At 44.1% G+C, this 26,470-nt stretch overlaps 1 protein-coding gene across 1 annotated transcript in view; it reads left to right on the forward strand.

Moving 5' to 3' along the window:
- The window catches only part of astn1 (astrotactin 1), a 552,260-nt gene that overhangs the window by 81,066 nt on the left and 444,724 nt on the right, over positions 1-26,470 (forward strand). Inside the window, exon 2 of the mRNA XM_056292697.1 lies at positions 8,329-8,516. Coding sequence (XP_056148672.1) covers positions 8,329-8,516 — 188 coding nt within the window. The remainder of the gene's footprint in view (positions 1-8,328; positions 8,517-26,470) is intronic.

Consider the following 26,470-nt stretch of genomic DNA (forward strand, 5'->3'; position numbering starts at 1 on the left):
ATAGAATTGTCTTTGAAATGCACCACAGAGCATTTGAATTAATGAGATATATTGTCCTTTTCCATCAAAATTCAACTGTATTTGTTTTAAGCACATAATGATAGATGGATAATCTTGGATGTATGATGAGTGTGATGCACAAATAAAAGGTAAAGGCAGCTGTCCTATCTAAATGTTATGCAAAAATATCATAATAGTGACCATATAAACAAATCTCAGAAAACCTCAAAACATACAAGTTCATGTTTAATTGTCCATTACTGTAAATCCTTGTTTCAAAAACTCAGTCAGTTTTGGAATGGGAATATACAGACGGGTGACAAGTTAAAGGAAAAACCAACATAAAGTGTTTTAGCAGGGCCACTAGGAGCCTCCAGAACAGCTTCAATGGTCTTTGTCATAGATTCTCCAAGTCTCTGAACTCTACTGGAGGGATGAACACCATTCTTACAAAAGACATCCCCTCATTTGGTGTGTTGATGATGGTGGTGGAGAGCACTGTCTAATACGTCGGTCCAAAATCTCCCATAGGTATTCAATTGGGTTTAGATCTAGTGACTGTGAAGGCCGTAGCATATGATTTACATCATTTTCATCCTCATCAAACCATTCAGGGACCCCTCATGCCCTGTGGATGGGGGCATTGTCATCCTGGAAGAGACCATTCCCATCAGGATAGAAATGTTTCAACATAGGATAAAGGTGATCACACACAATAACTTTGTATTGATTTGCAGTGACCCTTCCCTCTGAGGGGACAAGTGGACCCAAACCATGTCAGGAAAATGCCCCCCACAGCATAACAGAGCCCCCGGACCCCTGCTGTATATATGTGTGTGTGTGGAGTTTGTCACAGTCCTACCATTTTATTTGTGCGTGGATTAGGGATTAGTCTGTAAGTGCTGTCATTAAAACAATACCGTTAGAGGTCCTAAACAAAAGTGTGCAGTGAGTTAGCTCGCAGAGGAAGTACATTAATAATGTGTTGTAATCAGATTACCTGTATCAGTTTTAATGCAGGTAGGTGGCCTCTTTCTCATTTTCTCCCTGTCTACCCCCCTTTTCAAGCCATTTCTTTCACTCATTCACCCTAACTCTACCTCTCCACTTCTCTCGCTCTCGCTCTCTCTCTCTCTCTCTCTCTCTCTCTCTCTCTCTCTCCAGTGGTAATATGTGGTCTCATGCAGCAAGGCGATGGTCTCATTAATACAGCTCTCATAGCAAACTAGTCCCCGGGGAGAGAGAGCACACTTTTTAAAAAGTGCCCTGTCACACTCTGACACATCATTTGCATTTAGGTTAAAGCCAGGCGGGACTCTTAAATCTTATTTACGGGGGAGAGGAAACTCCCTCCTCACTGCTGCGGCAATGGCACATCGGTTATTGTCAGACCAAGCCCTGTTGTACATATCACCTAATTATAAACATACCTGCTTTGCCACAGTAAATGCACTAAGTGGTTTCTGTGTGTACACAGCTTATAATATATATTAGTGTTATGGTTATTATCCTGCTGGCAAGGGTTTCCTGTGCCAACAATCACTGTAATGGCCTCCCTGACAAAGATACAGCTTTACCAAGTCATTTGTACCTAGGCATTATGCACTGCTAGAAGTGGGTGCTCTGTAGTCTCACACCAAGTGTACCCGTCCCTGCCGTGAAATAGACGGACCAGGTGATTATGTGTGCATCGTTTGACCCCTCATTGATTTCCTCATTCCCTTAAGTCAGGAAGGGGATATCCAGACGAAGGGGACAAAATTGATCAAAGGATATTTAAGCCTAAAATCAATTGTGGTGTCGACTGTGTAAAAGAGGGTGTAACTCAATATTAGAAACATGTTCCTGAAGCTGTGTGCAAGTCTGTGATTCCACAATAAAATCTTAATAGCAAGTGTATTCCTGGTATTTGTAATTGGGGCGATGCTCGTGTGCAGCTCAGGGTCTGCCGAAATTTAAAGGTTTATTCGCTATGCATTAGAATTATAAGCAGGTTTTCCAATGTAAGCAGTGAACATTTGCCGTATGTCACGTTCTTCCTCTGTAGGCGTCGGCAGCCCTCATTGTTTTTGTTCTAATTCTTATCCCACAATGCTTACTCTATGTGCCTGAACTTGCTGCACTAAATCAGTCAATACTGAACCGTTCTTTTAAACAAAAGAATAATCCTAATTGTTATTTGTAGACCCAAATTCTTTTCCTTGCAGCCTCTGCCACTTGAATTAAACAGTGCCCAGTGTGGACTTTGATCAGTTACTACTCACAAATGGACTCACCCACATCCACTCCAGCAACCCATTTCTGCTCTACGCCCTGCTTATGTTATGTCTCTGTGTCCATATTACCTAAAGTAATGACTTTAATTAATGAAATAATGTTGTCATGTGGATCCCCAAGTCAACAGGAAATAAAGTTTTCCGCTTCCGGTGTGGGAAGATGGCAGCGTGAATTCACATTTGCAGCGGCCTCACCCAGTACCGGTGTAGGAAGATGGCGGCGAGAACTTACGTTTGTGGTGGTGTCGCCCAGTACCGTCCATGCAGCGTCTTTGTCCACATCTGCGTTGAGTTTATGTTTTCATTTAATGGCGGGGAGAGCTGGCACTGGATCAGCTGGGAGAGCTTTGTCTGCTGAATCCTGTGGGCCCAGGGACCACAGCCCTGCGTGGAGCTACACCTGAAGAGGAAACACCGAGGGCGGTCCGACAGGACACGGAAGCAGGGCAGACTAAGCTAACTGCTAGCCCATGCAGACTGGCAGTTCTGATAACACCTAGTGTGGTCTGGTGGCAGCCTCACCTAGTGTTGACTGTGTTTTTGGTGTTGTCGTGTGGAGTTTGGGAAGGTGTGTCGAAGGTGTCTGGCAGGGAGCGCTGGCGTTGGATCGGCTGAGGGAGCCTGGTCTGCTGCGTCTGGTAGGCCCAGGGACCACGGCCCTTCTGGAGCTGCGCCCTAGGAGGAAGCACCGAGGGCAGTCTGACAGGATGTGGAAGCAGAGCAGGCTAAGCTAACTGCCAGGGTTGGGCAGTCTTATCCAGAAAGGGCCAATGTGGGTGCAGGTCTTTGTTCCAACCAAGCAGTCACACACCTGTGTCTCCTAATCAGGTTCCTCAGCAAAGACTCTACTGGTTAATTAGTGGGATCAGGTGTGGTTGAAACAAAAACCTGCACCCACACCGGGCCTTTCTGGATAAGATCGCCCACTCCTGTTTGCAGACCAGCAGTTTTGACAGTCATCCTGCATTCGCTGTCTTGGACAGTGATTTTTTTTTTTTGTAGTTTGATATAGTATATGTTCTTGTAATTTTTGGATATGTATTTTTGTCTTTTTGTTGCACTTCTGTGGGCTGGGGGAAAACGATATTTCATTTGAAATGACAAAGTGTTCCTGATTCCCGATTCCTGATCAGTGTTGGTTAAAACCTTGCGATTACCTTGTAGCTATTAAATTTAATCACTGCATTAACAATAGAAAACATTGACATTATTTACGAGAGGCATCCTTGCCCAAACAGTAATACGTAGAGCTCACCTGATATCTGTCCACCGATTCACATCTCATTTCCACACATCGACATCTCTCACTTTATATCAGAGCTGCTAGTGTAGATACTTTCAGTTTACTTTTTCTTTTTTTTTCTTTTAGACGGGAAAGCCATGCTGAAACTTTGATAGATTGTGACCACAATTCTGGATGACGTTGACCTGTTTACCCAGCCACAACAGCCACAACAGCGACAATTACCCTTAGAAATCATAGCGCAACAGGCTGCCAATCAAAGCTGTAGCCTGGGCTTAATGGTGTTTCGGCAAATAAAGATTGTTATTTGTAACAATAAGCACTTCAAGCACTTCAATGAGAAACACAAAAACTGCCTCAACCATGGGGGGGCTAAACACTTGGTTCCAGGCTATCATTAATCAGCTATTCAGAACCACAAATAAGTGGATAAAAGGAAAGCCCTAACAGTCTCCTTGGCTGCATTTCAGTCAAAAGATTTTTTTTTTTTTATGGACAGCTATCAAGCATAATCACTCCTTTGTTCAGCCCATTTGTGTGCATTTGGGGAAAAAAAGCAAAGCATCCGGCATTCGTGCAGTCAGGGTGGTCTAAATCAAGAGGGTCTTCATTTTCATGACACTAGTATTATTTTCTTAACATTCTTGGAGAAGTTATGAAAAGGTTAGATTAGTTTATTAATTACCAGAGTCTTTCCTGACAGGTTGTAGTCGGCCATGACGAATGAGACCCCTGCTTATATCGTCCATATTCCAATAAGGTTGCATAAAAAAATGGCAAAATGATAGCATTTAATTCCCTTTCATTCTTCTAATTATATTCTACTACCCCATCCCACTTTTCAAAACATTGTGTTAAGGTGAAGTTTATTGAAAGACATAAACAGGAACTTTGATGAATCACTCAAAGTACTTGCATCCAAGATTTAAAAAAAAGTGTGTGTGTGTGTGTGTGTGTGTGTGTGTGTGTGTGTGTGTGTGTGTGTGTGTGTGTGTTTATTTGTATATTTTTTTCAGTGTAGTTTTTGAAGCTGTCAACCCCAGATATTTACATTGTTCAGTCTGGAACATGAACTTGACATTGAAAAAAAACACTGTAGTCTGGCAGCTCCAGCCATTCCAGACATTAATTAATCAGTATAGACATTAATTAATCAGTATCAGTATTGGTACTGATACTGATATTGACTAATTAATGTCTGGAATGGCTGGAGCTGCCAGACTACAATGTATGTGTTTTTGTTAAGCTATATGTTGTATGGTCTGCAGACGGTGATACTGATGAAAAGACAGGAGGCGGAGCTGGAGGTGGGAGAGTTGAAGATCCTAAGATTTTCATTGGGAGTGACAAAGAAGGACAGGATTAGGAACGAGTATATTAGTGGGACAGCCCAGGTTGGACGGTTTGGAGACAAAACAAGAGAGGCAAGATTGAGATGGCTTGGACATGTGTGGAGGAGAGATGCTGGGTATATTGGGAGAAGGATGCTGAATATGGAGCTGCCAGTCAAGAGGAAAAGAGGAAGGCCAAAGAGGAGGTTTATGGATGTGCTGAGGGAGGACACGGAGGTGGCTGGTGTGACAGAGGAAGAGGCAGAGGACAGGAAAAGATGGAAATGGATGATCCGCTGTGGCGACCCCTAACGAGAGCAGCTGAAAGTAGTAGTAGTAGTTGTAATAGTAGTATTGGTATTGAAATCATTATTAGCTAAAAAAGAAAAGAAAAAGAAAACACTCGTCAGTGACTTCTACTGTGTAGCGTAAATCGTGTAAATATGTTGTGATGTTGCCTTTTGTTTCCTGCTGTGCTCTGTGCCTACATTGTTCTGCTGTTATGAGTCTGCTGACTCCTACACAATCCAGTTCGCCCAATAGGATAAATGCAGTTCATCTTAATTTATCTTAGTTTTTTTAAACACTTACCACAGAAAAGTATCATCCGAGTTTTTTGTTTACATAAGGAGATATGCTTACATATTCCGTTAGATAAAAGTTAACCATTTTATTCGTCGTTATTGCAAACCCTTAATTTATCTAAGTAAGCCAGGTGGCGGAGTAGCGAGTGGCTGGATCATCCAGTTGGTTGGGCCGAACACTGAATGTACACCGTGCAGTATTCCACTCTTGTGCAGACACAAATTGGATAACTTCCTACGTTCTGCCCGGTTGCGTTCGCTCTTCGCGACTTACCATCCTTCTCCCTACACCGCACGCTTACATAACAAAATATCAACCCACAAAAGCTTGTCATGCATTCCTAATGTTTTGCTTTGCTCCACCCTGCGTGTGTGTTTTGGCAAGCATGCCCGATATCAAGAAGCAGCGAGTGAAATTTACTGTCGCAGTATGTTGAAGCGAGGAGGCGATGTGGGTTTTGGAGCGAGCAGATGAGTGACTTTTATTCTGTGTGGGTAAATATTTTCACTGTCACTCATGGTCTCCTATTAGGACACCACTCATTCCCCCCCCCCCCCCTCTTATCTTAATTGTTTTTTTTTCTGGAAAACAGTTTTGGACTCAGAATGCTTTAAGCGTGCTTGATTCCTCCTCCCTGATATTATTTAACAACCTCAAAGACCGGATTTTCAGGAGAACTGCACATTCTCTCATTTTTCCTTCCACTGTTTCGTGTTTATCCTCTTAGTTTGTTGGGCCCTGTTTGGCGTCGTCTTTAATTTTAATACATGTGATACTTTGATTTGCATCTGCTCACTATATTAACTAAACAAACGAATAAATATAAAGCACTGCACTAGACCTGCATGAAATATACTTTTTGATAATGGATCATGTTGTTGATTATTTCCTCCATGTTTCATAGAAATGCTACAATGGAACTTCATTTACAGCATTAGAACTGAATAAAGGTTTTACTGTAAAAGTCCATCCATCCATCCATTATCCGAACCGCTTATCCTGGTCTCAGGGTCGCGGGGATGCTGGAGCCTATCTCAGCAGTCATTGGGTGGCAGGCAGACGGGGAGGCGCCCTGGACAGGCCGCCAGACCATCACAGGGCCCTGCCAGACCATCACAGGGCCACTTTGAAAGTCACAAAATCAAAAATTACTTGTAGAAGTTTCTTGCTGCACATGTCAAAAGGTGGCCCTGGCATCGCTGACCAGAGGATGTTTCTTTTTTTTATAATATATATTACGTTATTTTTGACTCAATCGTGGGATTTAGACGAAACAATTTATGTCTTTAAGACTAATTCGTCTGATTTGTGTTGACATGTTTCCTCTCTTAACATGTATTCTTTGTATATTCGTATTAAGAGTGTATTCTGTGGGCGTCTGAGTAGCGTAGTGATCTGTTCCGTTGCCTACCAGCACAGGGATCACTGGTTCAAATCCGTGTTACCTCCGACTTGTTCTGGTGTCCCTACAGACACAATTGGCCGTGTTTGTGGGTGGGAAGCCGGACATGGGTATGTGTCCCGGTCGCTGCACTAGCACCTCCTCTAGTCGGTTGGGGGACCTGTTTGGGAGGAGGGGAAACTGGGGGTAATAGCGTGATCCTCCCACACGCTACATCCTCCTGGCGAAACTCCTCACTGTCAGGTGAAAAGAAGCGGCTGGCGACTCCACGTGTATCGGAGGAGGTATGTGGTAGTCTGCAGCCCTACCCGGATCGGCAGAGGCGTTGGAGCAGCGACCGGGATGGCTCGGAAGATAACGATAATTGGATCGGTACCGTTGTATTATGTGTATTCTCTCATGCCCAGCGAATTCAAGTTCACACATTTCATCAGAACACCATGTTCCTTATTGACATAAATTCATAGTGCTGACAGCAGACCTCACTCTTCTACAATAACGTTGCTTGCAGAATCTGCCACGTAGATCTAACTAATTGCAAATAAAATTTGTTGCCAACGATTTTTATTAAAGATTTTATCAATTACACCAAAAAATTACAAGATTATCAAGGTATTTTATCTTGTTTTAAGTCTCTTATGCTAATTTCAAGATAATGCTAGCAACTTTTTCTTACCCCACTAGCAGGTAATGTTCTTTGCTTCGAGAGAGTACACTTCTTTCATGTTTGTAAGACTACTTACATGGAGTTTTCATTAAACAGGAAAATAAATCTTAGAAGAAACCTGATTTAAGGTAATCTTTGGTTGTTTTTTGTTTTTGGATTCCCCCCCCCCTTTTCTCCCCAATCGTGCCCGGCCAATTACCCCACTCTTCCGAGCTGTCATGGTTGCTGCTGCACCCCCTTTCCCAATCCAGGGAGGGCTGCAGACTACCACATGCCTCCTCCAATACATGTGGAGTCACCAGCCACTTCTTTTCACCTGACAGTGAGGAGTTTTGCCAGGGGTACGTAGCGCATGGGAGGACCATGCTATTACCCCCAGTTCCCCCTCCTCCCCGAACAGGCGCCCTGACTGACCAGAGGAGGCGCTAGTGCAGCGACCAGGACACACCCACATCCGGCTTCCCACCCGCAGACATGGCCATTTGTGTCTGTAGGGGCACCCGACCAAGCCGGGGGGTAACATGGGGATTTGAACAGGCGATCCCTATGTTAGTAGACAATGGAATAGACCGCTACGCCACCCTGATGCCTTAGTAGCAATATCTTAAAATATGTAAGCATTATGTCACTTAAAAAACGATAAAATACTTTTCTTTTTTGCTGTATAGTGTACACTGCACACCCTACACCACTCAACTGTGAGAGAACGACTGACAGATTGAAAAAAAAATTACTCAACATTAATTTTAGCACGGTCAGTAGGACAATGTCTGTAAGTCTGTCCGTTCTAACTCCGATGTGTGTGTATTTTTATTTTTTGGCAGAGATCTCTGGGAACTCGGAGGACATTCCCCTGGTTCGCTGGAGGCAGCAGTGGCTAGAGAATGGGACTCTGCTCTTCCACATCCACCACCAGGATGGCAGTGTAAACCTCCCTGGGATGTCTCCAACCGAAGACCCTGCCAATGATTCTGCAGAGGAGGAGCTACGCATCCTGCACATCTCTGTCATGGTAATAGGACCTGTTCCAGAACCAAAAAAACATTTTTTCTATTCAAAGAATGATACAAAAAGAAAAAAAAGTTTTTACAGGGCATTATCATGTTTTGTTTTTTCCTCTTGGTTGTTGTCTTTTGAAATAACACAAAGATCCCTGCAGCCATGCATCAACTGTTCCATAGGCTAAAAATCTGCTGTTTACAAATATTATCAGAGAAAAGGATTTTGGGGAGCTTTGTATCCTTCAAAAGTAATTACGCAAAGGGCCAAAAATGTTTTATTTACACTTACAAAAAGTCATTGGGATATCTCTGTCATACATATCTCTGTCGTGATACGGTAACTGTTTTGGGGCTGATATCTCTCTCACAGTATGTCTCAGGAAGAAAAAAAAAGTTCTGTGAGCTCTGTTTAAAAGGAATAGAAACTATGACATAAATATATGCATTGCATAGCATGTAATATTCAGATCCCATAATTTAATGGGTTTATGCTGCTTTTGCCTAGTTTTTAGGCTGCAGGGAGATTAATGGTGGCCTTAACTTTTAGTTTCTCAATTTTGTTGGTTTTGTCCTTGTTAGGGTTTGCACCCGACCCCAAGAGCACAAACACAGAAGGCACAATATAGCGGGACCAACAGGCTAATTTATTGAAGAGAAAACTCAGGAAGTCCACTCTCACCAGGAAACGCGAAGTCCACCTTTAAGCCGGGAACCGTGGAGTCGCCCTTTAATCCGGGAACAGTGGAGTCGGCCCTTAATCCAGGCAGGAGGGGGGGGGTAAACAGGAGGATACCAAAGGAGAACGGAAAATCACAGCAACGCTGGAGTGAAGAAATCCTCTTCGTAAACCGAAGGCAGCGCACAGGGGAAGGGGAGCAACGAGGAAGGTCCAACAGAGAAATCTCCAGGGAAGATCCAGGTAAGTAAACAAACTTCGATGAGCAGGACAAGCACAAGTACTCTCCCAGGGAACGGCACGAACTGGCAACAAGCTGAGAGTGACACAGCCAGATATAGGGAGGTGATTGCCAACAGGTGAGTGGAGGGGTAACGAGGAAACAGGCATCAGGTGGCGTTGGCAGAGCTCCGGGTACGCTTACACTGCAGAGCGGGTGTGGAGCGGGGAGACGTTGAGCCTTGGCCAAGGTTACACTGCAGAGCGGGTGTGGAGCGGCGAGACGTAACAGTACCCCCCCCTCTACGGGAGCCACCTGGCGACTGACCTGGCGCCCCCGGGTGGGCACGGTAGAAGTCGGCGAGGAGAGAGGGATCCATGATGAGCTTCCGCGAAATCCAACTGCGCTCCTCAGGTCCATAACCTGCCCAGTCCGCGAGATACTGGAACCCGCGGCGCCGGACTTTAAGCAGCCGGCGGACCTTCCATTGAGGATGACCATCTACAAATTCCGGAGGCGGAGGCTCAGGAACCGGGGGCATAAGAGGACTGCTGGAGACGGGCTTAACTCGAGAGACGTGGAAGACAGGATGAATGTGCATGGAGGAAGGCAGCTTCAGCCGAACAGCTGCCGGGCTCAGGACTTTCTGGACTTCAAAAGGACCAATGAAGCGGGGCGAGAGTTTCTTGTCGGTCGTCTGGAGGGGAACGTCCAGACCCTCTGTCCCTTCTTGTACTCCGGCGCAGGGGTACGTCGCCGGTCAGCCCCTCTGCGAGCGCGCTCCCCAGCCTTGAGCAGTGCTGTCCGGATGGTCCTCCAGACACGCTGACAGCGTCGCAAGTGGAGCTGTACGGAGGGAACGGCCACTTCATCCTGCTGTGGGTCGAACAGGGGAGGTTGATACCCCAGGGATGCCTCGAATGGAGAAAGTCCAGATGCAGAGCTGACCAGGGAATTGGTGGCGTACTCTACCCACGGTAGGTAGTCACTCCAGGTGGAGGGCTTGCTGTTACATACACAACGCAACGCTGTCTCCATGCTCTGGTTTGCCCTCTCGGTCTGACCATTTGTTTGGGGGTGGTAGCCCGAAGACAGACTTACTGTGGCTCCGATGCCTTTACAAAATGCACGCCACACTTGTGAGGTGAACTGAGGACCTCTATCGGAGACTACATCTGATGGCAGGCCATGAAGCCGGAAGACATGTTGCATCAAGAGGTCCGCGGTCTCAGCAGCCGAAGGAAGTTTGGGAAGGGCTATCAGATGGACGCCCTTGCTGAAACGGTCTATGACGGGGAGAACCAGTGTTTCCCCGAGAAGGTGGTAGTCCGGAAACGAAATCCAAAGCCACGTGAGACCAGGGGCGGCTAGGAATAGGGAGTGGCTGCAACAGACCAGATGGCGCCTGGTGAGAGGCCTTGCTGCGGGCGCAAACAGTGCAGGCCGCTACAAAGCTCTTGACATCCTCCCGCATAGTTGGCCACCAGAAGCGCCGAGCGATGAACGACTAACTCCTGGGTGACAGGAGAAACGACTGCTATGACCCCACTGAAGAACTCGAGACCGAACAGCATCTGGGACGAAGAGGCGACGGGGTGGCACGTTACTCGGAGCGGGTTGAGCACGTTGGGCAGTGCGAACAGCCGACTCAAGACCAAAAGTGACCACACCGACCACTCTAGCCGCAGGGAGGATGGGTTCAGGCTCTTCAAACGCGCCTTCCTTCGGGTGTAGCCGAGACAGGATGTCAGCCTTTACGTTGCGTGTCCCAGGACGGTAAGTCAGAACATAGTTGAAACGACTAAGGAAGCCAGCCCACCGAGCCTGACGACTGTTGAGACGTTTGGCTGCCCTCAGGTGAGTCAAGTTCTTGTGGTCCGTCCAGATGAGAAACGGGTGCTCAGCGCCCTCGAGCCAGTGGCGCCATTCCTCCAGAGCAGCCACTACAGCCAGTAACTCCCGGTTTCCAACGTCATAATTCTGCTCGGCCGGCAGAAATCGGCGGGAGAAAAAGGCGCAAGGATGGAGTTTCTGGTCCTCAGCCGACCGCTGGGAGAGCACCCCCCCTACGCCTGAATCCGAGGCATCAACCTCTACCACGAATTGTCTCTTGGGGTCAGGATGGAGCAGCACTGGGGCCGAGGTGAACCTTGTCTTGAGGACTTGGAAAGCAGAGCTGGCAGCAGGAGACCAGATGAAGGGTTTGGCTGGGGAGGTCAACGCAGTAAGCGGTTCTGCCAGCTGGCTGTAGTTGCGAATGAATCTCCGGTAGAAATTTGCGAACCCTAGAAAACTCTGCAGCTCCTTACGGTTGGTAGGTTCCGGCCAGTCCACCACTGTCTGGACCTTGCGGGGATCTGCTCTGGTCCGTCCCTTCTCTACGATGAATCCCAAGTAATCCACAGAGGGGGAGTGAAACAGGCACTTCTCCGCCTTGACGTAGAGTTGGTTCTGGAGGAGGCGCTCCAGTACCCTGCGAACATGCTGGACGTGTTCCTCAAGAGACTGGGAGAAAATGAGGATGTCGTCCAGGTAAACGACGACAAACACATCCAACATGTCACGGAGTACGTCGTTCATAAACGCCTGAAACACTGCTGGTGCGTTTGTGAGTCCGAACGGCATCACCAAGTACTCATAGTGGCCTCGGGGTGTTTTGAAGGCGGTCTTCCACTCATCGCCTTCCCTGATTCGCACGAGGTGGTAAGCGCTCCTCAGGTCTAGCTTGGTGAAGATGGTCGCCTGTGAGAGAGGCTCAAAAGTCGAACTCATAAGTGGAAGCGGGTACTTGTTCTTAATGGTGATTGCGTTCAGTTGCCGGTAGTCAATACAAGGTCGAAGTCCCCCGTCCTTCTTCTTCACAAAAAAGAACCCTGCAGCAACAGAGGAAGACGAGGGCTTGATGAGACCTGCAGCAAGGGACTCGGTGATGTACTCATCCATGGTCGCCTTCTCAGGGAGTGACAAGTTGTAGAGGCGGCTACTGGGAAGAGTAGCCCCAGGACGGAGATCAATGGCGCAATCATACGGGCGGTGAGGCGGGAGTGACTTAGCACGGGTCTTGCTAAATACCTCACCAAGGTCATGATACACAGGGGGCACGGAGGAGAGATCAGGAGAGTAGGCGAGCTCAAAGGCGTAGCACTAGGAGCTGCACGAAGGCATTGGGCATGGCAAGTAGAGCCCCATCCAAGGACTGTGCCTGTGGACCAAGAGATGTGGGGTTCATGGTGTCTGAGCCAGGGGCGTCCCAAGATAACTGGATTAAGCGGGGAACATATGATGTAAAATTGCATTGTCTCTGTGTGGTTACCTGCAACGGTGAGAGTAACGGGGACGGTCCGCTGTGTGATACAGGCTAATCTCCGGTCATCCAAGGCAAACGCATCAATGGGGGTCCCAAGAGACTCAAGGGGAATGTCTGCCTGCGAGGCAAAGTCAAGGTCCATAAAACTATCATCTGCTCCGGAATCAATCAGGGCTCCAAGGGAAAGTCTCTGGCCCGCCCAGACTAAGGCAATAGGAACAAGATGGCCGCGAGATTCGGACCCACGGGAGAAGGAAAGGCGGCTTACTAGGATCTCCCTTGGTCCTGGTAAGCCTAATCTTTTGGCCGTGAGGGACAGTCGCGGAGTCGGTGCCCCTTAAGACCACAGTACAGGCAAAGACCTGCCTTGAATCGGCTCTCCTGTTCAGCAGGAGTAAGTCTAGCACGTCCTACCTCCATCCGCTCTTCTACATCCCCAGGTGGCGTTGTCGCGAAAGAGTCAGAGGAGGGATTGGCCGGGGAAACGGGAACAGCGGTTCGGTCTGACGCAGAGGTAGTTCTGGGATTGAAGGAAGTTCCACGCAAGGCCTTCTCACGCTTTCTCTCCCGGATACGTCCATCAATGCGGATAGCGAGAGCAATGAGGTCATCCAGAGATGAGGGTTCTTCTCGGGTAGCAAGTTGATCCTTCACCGCCTCGCTCAATCCTCTACGAAAAGTGGCACGCAGGGCCTGGTCATTCCATCCGCTCTCAGCGGCAGCCAGGCGGAAGTCGACGGAGTAATCTGTGACGCTGGCGCCGCCCTGCTGGATGTTATTCAGTCGTGAGTCAGAATCCCGACCGCTTACCGGATGGTGGAAAACCTTACGTAGCTCTGCGACAAAGTCTCTATAAGAGTTACAGTAGCTGGCCCCCGTGGACCAAGAAGACGTAGCCCACTGCGCTGCTCGACCACTGAGCAGGTTGGTCACGTAAGCGATCTTAACAGCATCACTGGAGAACACGGTGGGCTGGTGTGTGAAAACAAGCTCACACTGCATAATGAAGGTAGAGCAAGTTTCAAAGTTACCGTCAAATGGGCGTGGACTGGTAATGATGGTTCCACGGGGTAAATAAACAGGAACCGGAGGATCTACTGGAGCGGCGGCCACAGGGGGCGCACTTGCTGGCGGTACAGGCTGATTCAGCTGCTGGTTGGCAAGAGCTGCTGAAATGGTCTGCAGTTGTTGCATGATCTCTGCCTGCTGACTCGCCATCGCCGCCTGCTGGACAGCTAAAGCTTCCACAGAAGCTTGCAGGGGTTGAACTTGAGACTGGAGACCCTGCACAGCAACCGAAGCCTCTTGTAATTGCTGGGAATGGGCGTTGGTAATCTGAATTTGTTTTACTAGGGCTGCTTGCACCGGATTGGCTGTGGGTGTGCCGTCTGTGCTGGCTGGGGTCGTCATGGCCAGTTCGTACTGTTAGGGTTTGCACCCGACCCCAAGAGCACAAACACAGAAGGCACAATATAGCGGGACCAACAGGCTAATTTATTGAAGAGAAAACTCAGGAAGTCCACTCTCACCAGGAAACGCGAAGTCCACCTTTAAGCCGGGAACCGTGGAGTCGCCCTTTAATCCGGGAACAGTGGAGTCGGCCCTTAATCCAGGCAGGAGGGGGGGGGGTAAACAGGAGGATACCAAAGGAGAACGGAAAATCACAGCAACGCTGGAGTGAAGAAATCCTCTTCGTAAACCGAAGGCAGCGCACAGGGGAAGGGGAGCAACGAGGAAGGTCCAACAGAGAAATCTCCAGGGAAGATCCAGGTAAGTAAACAAACTTCGATGAGCAGGACAAGCACAAGTACTCTCCCAGGGAACGGCACGAACTGGCAACAAGCTGAGAGTGACACAGCCAGATATAGGGAGGTGATTGCCAACAGGTGAGTGGAGGGGTAACGAGGAAACAGGCATCAGGTGGCGTTGGCAGAGCTCCGGGTACGCTTACACTGCAGAGCGGGTGTGGAGCGGGGAGACGTTGAGCCTTGGCCAAGGTTACACTGCAGAGCGGGTGTGGAGCGGCGAGACGTAACAGTCCTCATCCTTTTATCGGTTTTAGTTTGGGAACATCCAAAAATGTCTAAAGATTTGGTTAAAAAATAAATAAATCTAATGCTAGCTTCAATTAAGTTAACTTAAAGTAAATTCAAATTAAGTTAAGTTTAGTTAAATGTAATTGAATTTAATTATTGCCCTATATAAAAAAGCTGACTTGCCTATCCCCAAAATTCCTTCTTTTGCACTATTAGACCAGCAGGGGTCATCAAATTTATGCAAAGACTGCTGCAATAGGTCTGTTAAATTAGTAAATCTCATTTGTATTTGTCAGGGAATTGTAGCTATGAGTTAATACTATCAGCTGTCAATCATAAATCCAACTTCAATGCAATGGTCAAATTTATTTACAGGATTAAGCCATTCCATTTTGTTTGCATTCAGTTTCCATACCTTCTATAGCAGCAATAAATCAAAAACTGCCTTAAAAAATATTGAGAGCTCATGAGAATAGTTTCAGGCATGTTTCACCATTTATGAGAGAGTTTCTGTATGTTTGTTGTAATGCCACTAGGAGGCGCCATGCTGTCTGCTGGAAGAGCAATTCATAACGTCACATAGACTAAATGCTGAGAAACTCCACCGGTTTCACTCTTCAATACAGAAGAGACAAAACACGTAAAGCCCAAATCAACTTCCACAGACAAGATGGTTGAAAGTGACAGGGAAGGCAGCCAGTATGAATTCGAATAACATTGTCCTTGGAAAATGCTGTAAAATAGTTGATTTAATGGCTTGCTATCTCTAGTTCATACTCACAGTGTGTGAGGTTGCAGGATTGAAATAATTTCAATGGCAGTACCCATGAAAATACAAATTCAGCTTGGAATTGGATTTTCCGAGACATATAGTGTAGTTATATAAACATTTTCTTTTCAATCTTGAACATGAATCGTTTATGTGAGATTCCACCTTCCAAACTCTAATTTTCCAAGAATTTATATAGCACTCCTTGTTAAGCTACAGTCAGCTTTACTCGTGGTTTTGTACCCTAATGAACATGCCGCATTGTATATGCATGGTTCTCCTCTTGGTCTGCTATTCCACAGTCCACCTAAGGGCATTAACATGTCTGGCATGCTGCTAGGGTGTGTTTCTGTCATTAAAGAACGAAGGTATTCAGGGGGCATTTGACAAATGTTGAACTGAATACAGTCAAGGCTTTATGAAAAGAAAAAAAAACCCTCCCCAGACAGAAAAACATCTCTTTATGTTGGAGCGACATGAAATAGACAAAAGCACCGTCTTTCTCAGTGTATTGTATGTGTTTCAAGATGGAGGATACATTTTTAAAGAATTTCACTTGCCGAATGTAGATTTTTTTTTCTTTGTAACACCAGCTCTTTATCAAATTTTATCTACTATGCCGGCATAGTTGGGAAATACATTCTCAGATCCCGCTGCCTCTTCCTCCTGCCAGAGGAAATGTATATTTATTAGATTTAAGATATGCCGCAACTACTCCCGATGCCCACATCCAGCCCCAAAGAGTTACAATCGTGCTTTGATGGATGATATGTATTTTCAGACATTGAAAGCATATCATGACTGCATACACAAATGATTAGTCAACTTGGGGGAGAGTTTGCCAGCGGCCACATCTGCTGAATAGAGGCAGAGTGCTTTGCTGAATGTCACCAGCCTCGAGACCTTGAAATAATGATAAATAATTGACCTTGAGCTTGCTCTGCATGCTCTGTGCATATTTGCAAACAACAAGCAGCCCCTCTGCCAAACAAGTTCAGAAATAGACTACATTTTCGTTTGCAGAGGCTATTTTTCAAGTTTTTTTTTCCCCCCTCTAATCTCACATTTTTCCATCCTGCCATATCAGGCTTTCACATCCCCTCAAGCTGAAGTTGCTGTCTGTCTGCTCCCTGCTATCTCCTCCCCCTGAAAGAAAAGGGGGAAAAAAGTGGTGGGGCAAAAGCGGTGCCACAGAGGTTTCCCGTGGAGCTGGGGGTAGAGAAGGATTAGCATGCAGATATGAGCAGACCGTGACAACAGATGGACGCGGTGTTGCCACTGCGCTGAGCGGGCTTCGCTGCAGCTTGCCACCCTGTTGGAAGTCCCGACCTATAAACCCAACGCCGTGTCTCTTACTCGACTCCTCGTGGGCACAAAGGGCCCTGTGAAGTCTGCCTGACAACCTTTTTAGTTCAGTACATGCACCTGTCACTTGGTCATTCTTCCCCTTGCCGGTGCTTAAAATGCCGGCGAGAGCATGAGCCAAGAGCAGCCTGGTCTGAGTAAAAATGTGTTATAATACAATCCTGAATGTATGATGCCACATGCTTAAAAAAAGCCATCTTGTATGAGGAGGATTTATCTTATACAAAACACTTGTCTACTTTAATCAGATACTGAAATAGACTAAACTAGACTTTGTCCCAGTCTTGGATATCACAGCCAGCCTGATGCATCCAGGTAGCAGATCATCCAATAAGCTCCACTTCATTGCATGGCCACATTACCCACTACGAGACCATTTATGCCTCTTGCATGAATTTGGACTATGGCCTTTTTTAGGATGAAAAACACGCCAAGCTTTTTCGAGGGGTTGATCCTAAACAGGAATCAAGTCCAATGAACTGCAACAAACTAGTGTTCTGTGGCCAGAAAAGGGGATTTCCCATTTTTGTCCAATGCCAGGCACAACCCAAGTCCTGATCAAGGGAATTTTAACGGGTTTTTCTTTCATTTCTTTTCAAAAGTAACTTGAGCAAGTCCATGTTGTACTAAAAAAGTATTTTCAACTTTCACATTCCACTTGACCACAATAGCTCACAGAGACAAATCTCATCCAAACATTGATGTGGTGGCTATTTTATTTATTTATTATTATAGGCGGCACAGTGGCCCACTGTTGCCTCACAGCAAGAAGGTCCTGGGTTTGAACCCCAGGCTGTCCCAGGTCCTTTCTGTGTGGAGTTTGCATGTTCTCCCTGTGTCTGCGTGGGTTTCCTCCGGGTGCTCCGATTATCTCCCACCATCAAAAAGACATGCATGTTAGGGTTAATACTCCTGTCTGTGCCCCTGAGCAAGGCAATGGAAAGAAAAACTGGAGTTGGTCCCCGGGTGCTGCAGCTGCCCACTGCTCCTATACAATAGGATGGATTAAATGCAGAGAATAAATTTCTTTGTAACTGTACAATGACGAAATAAAGTGGTGTTCTTTCTTTGTACGGCTTTCTTTTTTGTGCAGTTGTGTACCATATTCAAAGTTTGCTTCAAATTCCAGGCTTTCCTATACAATATGAAGAGGCTCTGCTCAAAGTCCCAATCTCTCAGTGTACTCAGATCCAACAAGGTGACCACAGTGTCCTCCGTTGGCCCTTGCTGGTCATCCATAATAGATGACTACCCTTGTGTTTTTCTGTTCCAACACCAGGTGAGATGCTGGCAGTTCAAACACATGTCCTCAGCTCCAGCTAGGCCCCAAAGGCAGGGCCAACTACAAAGTGCCTGCAAGTCTCAAAAGGCAAGCCTGAAAAACCTGAGGGGGTGGGGGGTTATTCGGAAAAGCAAATACCAAATATTGTGAAATTGTAAAACCCACAATACTGATGCTGTAAAACATATTTTTGTTTACTTGGAATTGTCACGTCTCAAAAATTAAATATATTGAAAAGATATTTACTATAATATGTTATCCAGCAAAATAGGTTGGAATAGCTAGTATTTACATTTAGACCAGTCATGATAAAAGTATTTGAATCTCAAATGAATTAAATTATCTCATAATTATTGCTCTATAGATGCCTAGATGTTTCCATTCCACAATTTGATGTGTCATGAATTAATCATCAATCAGTTATTTCTTTGTTGATATATTTGATCAGTATTGGCACTACTAATAATTCCATGTCTATCCATTATAATTTTTATTAAGGCAAGCTGAAATGAATAATGCACAACAATTTACTAGATAAAGTGTATAAAAGTTAACATTGCTTGGGATTAATATTTGCCTTATCGTTTCTCATTGTTGCCATTGCAGGAGTTATTCTTGCTAATCTAAAGTTTTCCTCACTAAATCCGTTATTCTCCATTTTGTGTTGGTTTTGCAAACGGGTGAGAATGTTATTTATGTTTCCCTTTAACGTTTTAACCAATTCATGTCAATTCTCTCAGACTATGAGTTACTGTATATTGTCATCTTTTGCAAATCCAAAAATATGGCCAAGCACCTGACACACCCCACCCTATGTGAATACTAACTATTTTTGAAACTCACCTTCCTTCCTTCATTGCCATTTTTGTTTTTTTAGAAACGTGGCATTTTTGTAACTCTCATGATGGAAATGCACTTTTTTCTCAGCATCTAAATAATACAACTTTTAGTCAAATGGAAATCATTGCGTAACCTCAAAATGATTCCTGCAAACCAGTCAAAGTTAATGAACTTACCAGCACGCACACAAAAAAACTAGATTTGCCCATATCCACATTTACGCTCATAAGTCTGATAAATGAAGTCAGTTTGAACAATAAAACCATGGCCCAGATAACTGCTTTACAAGTGGCTCTGTCCTCTGTACTGTAGGGTGCACTGCTTGAGAAGCAAGGCACAATATGGCCCAATTTGGTTTGTCTCAGCTGTGTGAAAGCCCTTGAGGTACAAGAGTTTGTTTTGGTTCAGCAGTGTGAAAACACCCCTCACTGTGCCCACTCAACCCAAGAGGTGAGGAGCAGTTGAGTCTGTCAACACCTTATGTTGTCTGAAGATGGCGGCAGCAAATGATGCCATGTAAGTCCTTTTTGTTTCAGTCGGTCTGTTTTAAGCAAATTAAAAGATGACCGCAGTGTGTATACTTGTACTTAATGAAAATACTCAGGGAAAAGGTTGCATGCTTGCACCCTGCCACCACACATGTGCCCCTTTCAAAGGGCATGTTGCTCTCTAAAGTGTTGTCGTCAGTCTGGAGCTCTCGGACTACATCCACATACATTTATGAAGAGGGTTTTTGAGTCCTGTTTGCTGATCATTCTACTTTTGAATTATATTGAGCAATATAGGTAGAAATGACATATGATGAGGTTATTACATATTTTAACATGTTAGTGAATTTTTGCGTATTTTTTTTCGTTAACAACAATGAAGTGGATGTTGCGTCATCAGGCTACGTGAGCGCACTTTCGGCTAATATGCCGCTTGTCTGGTCTGTCCTTTCCAGTCCCCTCTAATCATGGTAGAGAAGTTTTACCAACTGTAAATAAGCTTGTCAATAAGTTTTATTTTTATTATTTCTTGGTTTTTCATACTGTTTTTGTTTTTCCATATTTTATTTTATTCTATTTTTTTTTCAATTTAGTCTTCATTAACCATTATGGGGGGGGGGTAAAAGCTTATGCTAAGCTAACAATGCTAGCAATTAATCAAAATCCACCTGAATCAAAATAGAAATTCATAACAGTGCAATCCTCAAAAGCAAGAAGAATCAATATTAGTGTTGGACATCGTTAAAGACAATTATTTTGTAGCCCCAATACGTTTTTACATTGGATTAAAACCGGGTTGGATCCAGAATCCCTTATCTCTGCATGAACACGGCACATTTAAGAGGTCTGTTGTGACAATAGCCAGCTAGAAGGCTTCATCAACCATATGATTAAACTTAAAGCATGTTGACAACATCGATCATGTAATCCACACACGAAACTGAGACAGCTGGTTTGTCTGTGATCCTAGTTTATCTTTGGTGATGACGACAGAAGGCTAAATTACATAAAGTATACAATGAATCAATAATAATCATTTGATAATTAGAGGATATTAACGTTGAACCTGCTTCTTAAACTTTTGTCATTATCTTAAAGTGGGATTTGAGTGTGAAGGATTTAAAACTCAGAATACTTGGATGTCCGACACATCCCTATAAACCGAGCTGGCTGTAACCGCAGCATGTTGAAGCAAATATAGTCTAAACGTATTCACAACATTTCGGGGTATATGTCCGATTGTTGGACTCATAACCTCAGATGGGCTGACCTTTCATTTAGCACCTCAACCTTTACTATCTAATAGAGCAGAAATAACACAAGGCTAACCTTTAAGAAAGAAAATAAAAAGGGAATCCATTTTAGATCCAGGATAGTATCAGTGAGGCAATATGTCAAGTCCAAAGGTATTTCATGTCTTGACTTGCTCCTGTTTCTGTAAGCTGAAGTTGTCATCTAAAATGTCCTTTGAGTATGGCTAAATTGTTTGTCAGACCATGAAATCGGTTGAGGATAAATTCATTTTTTCTGTTTTTTTTTAAAAAAAAAATTCTTTTGTCTGGTTTACGCCTTGTCAATCTAATTTTTATATGGACAAGCGTGATTGAAGGAGTGGGAAGAACGAAAAACAATTTAGAAGGAAAGGAGGATGCAGTTTTTACAATTCTCTAACAGTATGCTACAACATCATCTTAGTTTCTCCTTCCATCCATTCATCCATTATCCAAACCGCTTGTCCTGCTGTCAGGGTTGCGGGGATGCTGCAGCCTATCCCAGCAGCCATTTGGTGGCAGGCGGGGAGACACCCTGGACAGGCCATCAGACCATCACAGCCCCCCCCCCCCACACACACACACACACACACACACACACATTTTCCTTCCTTTGGACATAGTATTTATAAAGGGCCTAGTGTTTTACTACACCTTATATTCTTATATATATATATATTGTTATATAAAATATTGTTATATATATATATATATATATTCTTAGAATGCCATTTTGTCAGTCATTTTATCTTAAAGTGAAGATGTCTCCTGTTCTGATGATGCCCATTCGAATAGGAGACATGCAATGACACTCACATTAATGGAGACAAAAGTTCCTGCACTCCAGGCTTTACTGTTAATATAAAAGTCATGGTATTGCAGTGTGCACATACCAAGTTGAAGGGATGAAGGCAAGTTAGTCATATTTAATGTCTCATATTAATTTTATATGGAGCGGGTTATGAAATGATTAACAGTTCAAATGTAAATTGAGAAACAACGCCTCACCTTGGAAATTAAACTAGATTTACTCATGAAAGGACATTTGGCTGAGTTGCAGCGAAAAAGATTATGCTCCTTATACAAAGGTAACATGTATGGTTCACTTCTCCAAAAAAAATAAGCATATTATTTGTACAGACTTCGACAATATCTCTTGATTGAGCTTATGAACTTAATTATTCCCGTATTTCCACAAGCGGCTTTGAGCCATCTACCCTAAATGTAATGTGCTTTTGAATGCTTTCTCCTGTTAATTTCTAATTTTTTCATGTCTGGAAAGCCATGCACTGAAACATGGCATATTTCAACCTTCCATCGGTTGCTAGCAAAATGAATTAGTTACACCTGAACAAGTGTAAAAATTACTTCTGGGTTTATACAGACAAAACCTTGCACAATAAAAGTTGGAACCAGCTAAGCATTCATGCCATGACATATTCAGAATATGAAATATATTTATGCGCATGCAGCTGCTTAAATCCTAAATAAATAAGGGATTTTAATTGAGTTTGATATAAAGCAAATAAGAAAGGAACACAATTAATTGGCTGTTTTTGCATGGTTAACCCTGCAGTGCTCAAAGTGATCGTCCTCTGTATGATGATATTAACAGTTACCATTGGTTGGATATTTTATCCAATGCTTCTTATTGTCGAAACACATTAGCGTAGCTAGCCTCAGATGGAATAAAGTCACTGATTGTGTTAGAACGGAAATGACAGTCTACACTCCAGCTGTGCAGATTCCTTTCTGTTCCTATATGTGTGTCTTGGGCAGAAGCACCATCTGAAAGCTGGTGTTTTTTGGCACAGCTGTCCCATGTAAGGATTATAGTGTCAGGAAAGCCAACATTATGGAGTAGACAAACACTGCTGCCAAAAAAATATCTAAAAGTCTCTGCAGAGGCAAAACTAGACTAGAGACTCTATTATTGTCAAAGATATATGAAATCTCTCAACTGAGGACAAGATGGCGCTGGATGCTGCACACCATTTAAATGCTCAACAAACTCGTGTTAAGTGCTGTACTGTTGATTAAGCTTGATTCATCTGATTTACAAAGCTCACTTGTTCATTTGTTTTTGAGTTACTAGAGTTTAACGGGAAATGTTCAAATGGTTATGCTTCAAAACACAAAGATTGAAATGCTCAGCTAACAAGGAGGGTGTAAGGGCTTCATGCAATATTAGTTTTTTAGGAAACATTCCAAGGTGAATTAAACGATTTTATATGCGGACATTAATAACCACTTCCTGCTGAAAACCCCTCATGCAACATGTGTGAAATGGGTTTTTGACTTTCACACTTGTTCAATGTCAGAATCTGCTCTGGATCATGAACTTGTGATAGTGGTAGTTATAGAGCATGCAGATCTCACAGAATCATTTAATTTCACTGTGGGTATTACATAATTTACCTCAGCTGTATAAATGAGATGTGTGGTTGTTGCTTTCAAACGCATGAGGTGATGCAGTACAATTCTCTCACGTTTATCTCCTTTCATATTGATTCAGCTTAAACATCATGAGCAAGAACACGTCTTGACTTCGTACTTTGTATGATCAGGGACGGATTAAACCAATCTGGGGCCCGGTCATGTGACTTACAGTAATCACCGGAAACAACGCAACGCATGTGATATTATTAAAGGACCTACAAAACGTTACATTAGTATTATTATTATTATTATTGTTGTTGTTATTATTATTATTATTTCACCCGTCACTAGCACTAACTGCTAAGGCGCGCAAATGTCACGTTAACGTTACCTCCCAGAATGCATTGAATATGTAAGGGATAATGTACAGTGAGCCAGTTATTATTACGAAATAAACCCCGACAGGGTGATGTAGGACCCCGACGCAAAGCGGATGGGTCCTGCATCACCCTTGAATCACCCTAATGATTTTTGTTTTTGTTTGTATGTGTAGCCTGTAACATTAAATTGTACATTGGTGCTAATGAATCCATATTTGAAATAATACAGGAATATTTTTGGCATACAATTGGAAAAAAAATATTGTAGCGAATTCGGGGGCCAACGCAACCACAGGAACTGCCGCAGCCGGGAAGCGAACCCGAATCGCCCGCACCGCAATAGACATCGCTAACCACTCGGCTAAAGGGTCAGACTCGCCAGCCAGTGGCCAGCGTGTCTTCTTATCCATGCACGTTACAATATTTTGCCACCATGATTGAGAATTCTAGTGAAATCATGTCTTATATAAACCCTGGTAATCGACATTACCTCTAGTAATGATTATTTATAGAAGGGGTAATCATTGGGTGGATTTCAGAGGACGTAATTTCACTAATCTTGGAGGCCCCCAGAAGGGCGGGGCCCTGGGGCCCGGGCCCCATCGGCCCGTGCATTAATCCGTCCATGTGTATGATCGCAGTGTCCCATCGGCTGTAAATACATGCCATTTGATCCTGGTTCAAGAAACTTCTTTTTGCCCTGTTGTAGTTGTCAAATCATCTTTATGCCCCCCCAGATCTTCATATCTTGTATGTAGGGAATAACTGACAGATTGATAGCTCGGCTCTAATACCATGCCTCTTCTGTCGGCTTCAAAAATAACATGCCAACCCTCCTCCATTCTGGACTTACACGACAGGATTATAAGTCATAAAGAGCACTGATGCCATTATAACATCATCCCCATCCGTTAGTAAGTGGATTATGGGGCTGGAGTGCTGGCATGCTTTGATGTGTGGTTTGGTTTTATTGGCTCTATAAGAGGAGACAGTCCACTTAGTCCTCAATTTGATTCAAAGTAATGTCCGATGTTAAACAGTTCTCCCGTACCCTCAGTTTTAGCCCTTGCTATGCATGGGCACTAATGTAAGTTGATGGGTTTGATTTCATTGAGGTAGATTTGATTAAAAACCATTTAAAGTGGTTGACATTGGACCTCTTTTTCTTGTTTAGGCAGAGGAGCACTTGACATAAATCTATAATTGTCATATTTATACTCTGAAGTTAAACATTGATTGAATTTTATGTACCCTTCACTTTATCTAACAAGGGTCTTATCACACAGAGATACGTCAATTTTTCTAATAGTTTTTTGGACATAAAAAGATGAGACAATATAAACAAATAACATTCATGAATTTAATAAATGCAGTATGCCTAGATACCAAGAGATTAAAGGGCTGCATTGAAATGTATGCACCCTAACTGGGAATGTAGTATCATGTGCAGTTTTCCAGAGTTTGTGTTTGGTAAGTCCTCAGTCAAAAAAAAAAAAAAAGAAATGGAAGAGGGGGAAAGAACTGTTCTTTTAGAAATAAATTATGCAGTAATTGCTTAACAGATCTTTTATTTGAGTTGGAAGAGGACTTCATCAGTGACTTTGAAAAGTATTGTAAATTGAATCAATGCAAAACTATATTACTCTGGCCTCCTTTTTTACCACTGAATACAGATTTTTTTTTTTGCAAAAGTGGCTCACATCATGGTATCATTTGTTAATGTCCTTCAGTATGCAGATAAGGCAAACGTTTTATGCAAATTATCTTTACTTTTGCCAGTTAAAATTAATGCAAGCAACGAAAGCCCCCCCCCCTCCTCTTTAGTGAAATCTTATTATCTCCACCAGGCAGTAGCCAGGAGGGGATATTGCATTTGTTCATGCGTGCGTGCATGTGTGTGTGTATCTTTCCGTGGCTAATCCAGCAAACTACTAGACCTGTCAGCCTAAAATATTTTGTGCACAGTTATGACTGTATGAGAAAGAACTTCTCATGGTTGCGGTGATTCAAAACCTTCGAAAAGTGCTTGTTCTCGCTATCATCACTTTCTCATCATTCACTCTCTAGTTCGCTCGACCAATGCTGCTTTCTCTTTCTGCCGCTGCCCAATCTGAGTCAGCCGTGCGCATGCGCAACTCACATCTACGGTTGAGGCAGATCGCCCAGCGACAGTGTCAAAACCAAAACATTATATATATTCGGGTGTGATTCCTGAAATTAAACGAGCTGTCGATCGTATTTCGCAAGCCAGCAAATAATTTGCTGCTGATCTCAGCACAGGAGAACTGGAGAAACACTAGATGAACCAAAAACAATTGGCCTTTTTCACCTCACCACCACACGGAAGTGCCATAGTCTCCAATGTCAAAACTCTGTTAGAAAAATACAATTTCAAGAATAGGATTAATTACAGTCACAGCTAGAAATAATCTCAGTAGCTACAATAAAACAGCTCCCATGGCTGAGCTATGTGTTCTTACCATTTTATGAATGAAAATCAATCCGCAGTGCAGCCATTCGCCTTGATTAATTTCATATCATGAAAATCGCGACAGTTAAACACATTTGACATCTTGTTTTACTGTTGTTTCATTGCTTTTTATTGAATGCCATTCATGTCTGACTTGGTCACATTCATGTGAGGGTCTGCCAAGGAGGCTGCACATCCACAAGGCTGACAGGCAAAACGTTTTTGTTCGGTAGATTTTTTAGCCCTGTGATGGACTGGCGGCCTGTCCAGCGTGTCTCCCCGCCTGCCACCCAATGACTGCTGGGATAGGCTCCAGCATCCCGCGACCCCAATTGGGATAAGTGGCTTGGATAATGGATGGAATGGAGAATTTTTAGCTTGTGCACTGCATGTTAACAACTTTTTTCTCCATATTTCCTGTTCAATTGATTGGGCGCGTCGCAAAAGTCATAGAAAGGCAGGAAAAACACGGATTTTTCTGT

This window comes from Lampris incognitus, chromosome 14 (genome assembly GCF_029633865.1).
Source record: "Lampris incognitus isolate fLamInc1 chromosome 14, fLamInc1.hap2, whole genome shotgun sequence".
Classification (NCBI taxonomy): domain Eukaryota; kingdom Metazoa; phylum Chordata; class Actinopteri; order Lampriformes; family Lampridae; genus Lampris; species Lampris incognitus.